Source organism: Hemiscyllium ocellatum, chromosome 15 (assembly GCF_020745735.1).
Source record: "Hemiscyllium ocellatum isolate sHemOce1 chromosome 15, sHemOce1.pat.X.cur, whole genome shotgun sequence".
Taxonomy (NCBI): Eukaryota; Metazoa; Chordata; class Chondrichthyes; order Orectolobiformes; family Hemiscylliidae; genus Hemiscyllium; species Hemiscyllium ocellatum.
The window spans coordinates 36,229,643-36,235,655 of NC_083415.1; the positions used below are offsets into that span (position 1 = coordinate 36,229,643).

At 37.6% G+C, this 6,013-nt stretch overlaps 1 protein-coding gene across 3 annotated transcripts in view; it reads left to right on the plus strand.

Moving 5' to 3' along the window:
* Positions 1–5,030, plus strand: part of znf512b (zinc finger protein 512B) — a 99,031-nt gene extending 94,001 nt beyond the window's left edge. For 2 of the 3 annotated variants that reach the window (XM_060836046.1, XM_060836047.1), the window contains 2 exons: positions 2,962–3,060; positions 4,375–5,030. In XM_060836046.1, the coding sequence (XP_060692029.1) occupies positions 2,962–3,060; positions 4,375–4,644 (369 nt within the window). In that variant the 3' untranslated portion in view covers positions 4,645–5,030. Of the gene's footprint in view, positions 1–2,961; positions 3,061–4,299; positions 4,344–4,374 lie in introns of those variants that run through there. The other variant, XM_060836048.1, reaches the window with a different exon arrangement.
* Positions 5,031–6,013: the final 983 nt, after the last annotated feature.

The window sequence follows — 6,013 nt, forward strand, 5'->3', positions numbered from 1 at the left end:
GGGTCCCTGCTCTGCTGCCATGAAGCTGCCTCCACATATCAACCAAGCTTTGATCTCAGTAGAATATTTAAATAGTGTCGCAGAAGGCCTTCAGAGGGCACTTTAATTGGCCCATCTACCCTTCCTACCCCAAAACAGCCACGAGGAGGGAAATAGGCTGGCAATCCCTCAGCACAAAGTTGCCATTCCATCTACTTCAGCACCTCTGCAGAAGTCAACCTCAGGAAAGTTGTTTTCACTTCCCCATATAAACTTTTGAACTTTTAGAATAAAATACAGTTTCCAGTTAATTTTAACAAGTATCCCTCCCGCTCATTAAACTTCGGAGACTCTTGCCAATCTCCAGAGGCAGTTCACATTATCGTGTGTTCAAATGGCTATGTGTGAGGGAGCTCCCAGACTGACAAAAAGGCAAAATGCTGACAATGCTGTATAGCTGTAATTAAACCAGAAAAAGTTGAAAATACTTTGCAGTTCTGTTGCAACTGGGTGCCCTGGATTAGAGCTGGTAAGTTCAATCGAGGTGCCCATGAGAAACATTAGTTCTTGTCTTCTGCTAGCAGACCTGCTCTTTCCAGCATTTTCTGTTTTCAGAGCATCATGTTGATTTATTATTTTTCATATTTTGATTCTTTTAAAATTGGAGAAATTGGAAAATTACAGTTAAAACTTTAAAAATTTCAAAGAACATCAAGGAGTATTTTCAAGTTGCAGTCTGTCCATGCCTTCTTGCAGACTTGGGTGCCATATGCAGTATCATGGAATCAATCTAACCTATGTACTGTTGGAAAGGAAGTTCTCCTGTAATTCTACATTACCACTGCTATGGGGTGGCACAGTGGTTAGCACTGCTGCCTCACAGCGCCAGGGATCTGGGTTCAATTCCAGCCTTGGGTGATTCTGTGTGGGGTTTGCACATTCTCCCTGTGTCTGCATGGATTTCTTCTGGGTGCTCTGGTTTTTCTCCCACATTCCAAAAGATGTGCAGGTCAGGTGAATTGGCCATGCTAAAAAATTGCCCGTAGTGTTAGGTACATTCGTCAGGGGGAAATTAATCTGGTTGAGTTATTCTTTGGACGGTTGGTGTGGACTAGTTGGACTGAAGGGCCTGTTTCCACACTGTAGGGAATCTAATCTACTAATAGCTACAGGCTATTGATCTAATATCATAAGCAGAGAACTTAACAGTTTCCAGTTGCTTTCCATTGGTGATGATTTCTACCAACAGGAGATAATAGCGATAATACTACTAGGCCATCACCTCCTGGCATGATCTGACTCTTACAAAGTTTCCAACTCTTGTCTATAGTTTTGTAATAAAAACGGAAATATTTCCATTTATACAGCTCTTTTTATGACTACTGGACATCTCAAAGTGCTTCACAGCTATTGAAGTACTCCGTGAAATGTAGTCACTCTTACAGCATAGGATATGTGGCAGCTAATATGCATACCCCAACCACCACTCTAACAGCAAAGTGTAAGTGATCAAATAATATGTGTTCAGACAAATGATCGAGGAATAAATATTGACCAGGACATCATTGGTATTCACCAGCACTTCTTCAGAATAGTGCAACGGATTGCAAACCTCTTCTTAAGAAGAAATATGGGGTCTTGGTTTAACCAAAAGCAAATGTTTCCAATAGGGTTATTAGATTACTTACAGTGTGGAAACAGGCCCTTCGGCCCAACAAGTCCACACTGACCTGCCGGAGCGCAACCCACCCATACCTAACACTACGGGCAATTTAGCATGGCCAATTCACCTCACCTGCACATCTTTGGACTGTGGGAGGAAACCCACGCCGACATGGGGAGAATGTGCAAACTCCACACAGTCAGTCGCCTGAGTCAGGAATTGAACCCGGGTCTCTTGAGCTGTGAGGCAGCAGTGCTAACCACTGTGCCATCGTGCCGCCCGCTCATGGCAGTATTTTATGAACTCAGTAGCTAATCCTGAATCTAATTGAATTCAAAATAAATTAACAATTATTAAGGACATTAGTATTCTTATTTATTTAAACTATTATTTTCCCATTGTTCCCTAATTCACGTCCTCACTTCACATGCTGAATATTAGTTGGCTGATCAATCCCCGCATGTCACTCTGCAGACAATCAATAGATGGCAGTGATGTGCAACCTGAGCAGCTTCTTCAACTTTTGCTCACAAATAATGTGAGCACTATGTTCCATTCTGGTCATATCTCCCTGACAAACACATGGGCAGTATTCATATAGCTTGTTAACCTTTTAGCTTTAAGATCAGCTGGTGCTCCTAAAGTCTCGGGCCACTCATAAAATTGTGCAATGTATCATTGTACAGAAACAGGCCATTTAGTCCAAGAAACCTATACCAGTAATTTTCTGTGCATGATCTACACCTAGTTTAAATTTACTGGTCTACTCATGTCCACATTTCTTAATATTACTCTTTTTCAAACAATTACATCATTTGCCTTTCAAAGAATGTACATTTAATTACATATTCTACATTAGGTAATTCCATATTAATGTGACAGTGTTTGAGACATGCATACTTTTATTGTGCTTTTTATGTGGTGACCACTGAAAATAAAACTTGCCAGTTTGGGAGCTGAATTCTGTGTCCTTTTGCGCCATTGTAATGCTGAACTGTCTGTTGCCTTTTACTATGGGATCTGTTTTCACCTCTGAGTCACTTTGGAACATTTCCTGTGTAAGCAGACAATACAAAAAATTTGTGTTGAAATGCTCAAAGAAGCATAACATATGATATTGCTGTTTTGTATGCAAATTACATGGAGTTAATTTTCTTAATTCGTGTTGCTAGTGGTGAATCTTGCCAATAGAGAGAACAGATTAGAAATTTGAATGTACAATATTTGCCAACAATGCAAAGTTAGGAAATTGCCTCATAAATGCAGCCACTCCTGAGTTGTGAATTCATGAGATTTAATGATATACTGTTTTATGACAGGGTGAGCATCTAGTTGGGAAATACAGATGTTTGATTTGTCAGAAGGAATTTAGCTCGGAAAGTGGAGTTAAATACCACATCAACAACTCTCACTCTGAGGTAAGCTAACATCATTTCACAAAAGGTCTTAAATTACTTTCGTTATTGGTGTAACAATTGCCCCTGCTTTTTTTGTATGCTTTTCAAAATATCAAAGTCACCATTACAGGAAAAGGATTTTGAATGAAAGTGTATGACAGTAAAAACAACAGCACATTTGCTGCTAATCTGCAGCACACTTGACTTTTTTTTTGGCATTCTGCAAAGTACATCCAATTATATGAGAGAGAAGGGAAAAGTGCAGCCTCATGGGTTGGAATAATTACCCAACTGCGGTTGCTTTTATCCACTCTAATACTGTGGTTTTGAAGTTGACCAAACAGTTAATTATAGGCTAGTACATACAGAATATTAGGAAGATGAATGTCCAAAACAACCAAAGTACTGCTATATAATTTTAAAAATAATCCTATATAATTCTAGGCAGAAAACCCAACTGGTTTGTTTGCTATAATCGGACACTTGAAATGTTCCATTCTAATTAATGGGACGTGGCAAAATAATTTTTCATGCCAACCCCAACTGATAGGTAAATACTTTGAAAAGAGAAATTATTATTTTATTATTTTCCATACATGAAAATTTGTTTGGTAGAGTCTCTGAGTTGTTTGTGTATGGATTGTTGGTGCAGTTCTTGCTAATTAATCTTCCATTCTTGAATTGGACTTTGAGTGGTCTTGTGATGCAGTCGGAGTCCATGTACCTCTCTGTAGGTCCATGCTGTGATCCCATCTACTCTAGGCATGCTGCACTGTTGAAATTGATTTAAAATGTCTATCTTCTTAGCATTTAACTAGGCAAAGTAATAGTTTTCAAGTCCCACCTGCTCTAGAGGTGTATTATACCATTTGAAAAGGTTGATTTAAAGTATCTGAAATAATCTGTTGCAGCATCAACATATGCACTAACAGTGTGGAGGTATCAGTTTGAATTGTGCACATGTGGAGAGATGCTGAGTAAAGACCCAGCACTTTACGTCAAAAGACAGGAAAATTGGGGAGAATGTGGTGCTGGAATAATGCTACATGTTTCCTTTTTCCAGAAGGATACTAGTGAATATTTGAGAGGGGACTGCCTTCCTGCTCCCATTTGTAGTTAGTCTAAGTCGGAGGAAGATAAGGAATGTTGGGAAGAAAGTAGAGGAATTTGAATTTTCACAATTTTACTTTATATAAAACAAAAATATGCAATAGAAATGCACATTCTACGCTAATACTTCATGTTTTATCTTAAAAATAGTGACAATTATGCTGTGCAGTTTTCCCAAACTTCAAAACACAATCAACTCTTAAAGATTAAAATGTCCTTTAACAGAACTGGTTTAGGGCCTCTGCAGAAATACCTGCAAGAAACAAAAGGGAGCTGAAGGTTACAAAATCTGAGAGGAAGAAAAGCACAACTGGGAAGAAGAGAGGAAGAAAACCCAAAGAAAGAACTTCAGAGCTTTCTATAAAAGACAAGGAGATGGCGGGAGCAAAGACTGCTGATCAAATAACGTCACAATGTCCTGCAACTTTAAAGAGCAATAGCAAAATGAAAAGGAAAAATATATTACCAAGCAGCAAAAAAGGAGGTTCAGTCTAGAAGCTTCAAGCTGCAAAATGGAAGCCAATATAAAGGTAAAGCGACTGTAGTCTGGAGGAGCGTTGCATCAGCCTTTGGGCATCATAAATGGAAAATGATGGGTTAACCTAAGATAACACTATCTACCAGTGGCTCTAAAGTTTGTTATATTGCCTAATGTTATGGGTTCAAAAACAGGCCCAAGAATAAAGCTGTGTATGTGGCAGATAAAAGCCAATCCTTGTAACTGAGTTGAAACTGAAGACATGCTAGACACAATCATTTAGCACAAAGGATTATATGGCTATTTAATATTGCTTTGTTACTATATCCTGCTCTATTTGACTTTACTGTTTATGTTTTTTATAAAGTGAATGATTATGGGGTACAAGGTGTCAAAAACAATTGCTACGCTTTTTATCTAGAATAAAAATATTGGTAGTAAGTTCGTAGTATTGGATTGCACATTGATTAATCAAATTGGTTATTTATTTATAATGTTCAAATTCCTTTGTTATTTAATAGACAAATCTAATAAACAAAATTGCAATCCATTTCTATTAGTTTATATTTATATTAATTTATCAATATAAACTAATGTTTATATATAGAGTTTAGGCTATGTGTATATTTCCAAAATAACTAATACAATCCATATATTATATAGATATATATATAAATATATTAAATGATTTGGTGCTTAAGTCTGCAGGGGTAATTTTATAGGTCTGCGCTGCTGATACATGATGTTTGTATCAGTAATTGTGGGTAGCGCTCATCTAAATTTTCTTGATGGCAACGTGGACTTGTGATATGACCCTTTGTATGTGATAAACCGTAAGTTTTTCCATATTTCTTTCTTCAGTGCATTGTAAAATTTGCAGAACATTTCAACTCATAAATTTCAATTTTCTAATAATTTAATGCCCATTCTTTGGGAATTTTGGACAGGTAGGCATGGGAAATGTGGAAGGGAACCACTCTGAGACGCAAAAGTTGACTCACACCTCAGCATTTGGACAAATATATACATATAAACGTTAATGATCAAAACACATGATCTGACCTTTTTGCTCATTAAGCCAATGCATTGCAGAACAGTGACGTTAACAATGCAATATGGGAAATTTAAAAATAAATTGAGAGGAAAATTTTATTTCAGCCGCTCGCAACCGGCCAAATTGCTTGCACTGCTTTTTCTTATCCTGTATTCATCCTGAAATGTGCAATCAGAGACATTGCTGGGAGATCACCACAAACATTTCAATGAATCTGAAACTGGCAGATTCATTAGGGTCAAAGCACACAAAATTGGATACGTCCACTGGCTGCAGAGTGGAATATCTAATCTGTGGTCTAAACATAGAATTGGCTTTGAACTATTATTCCT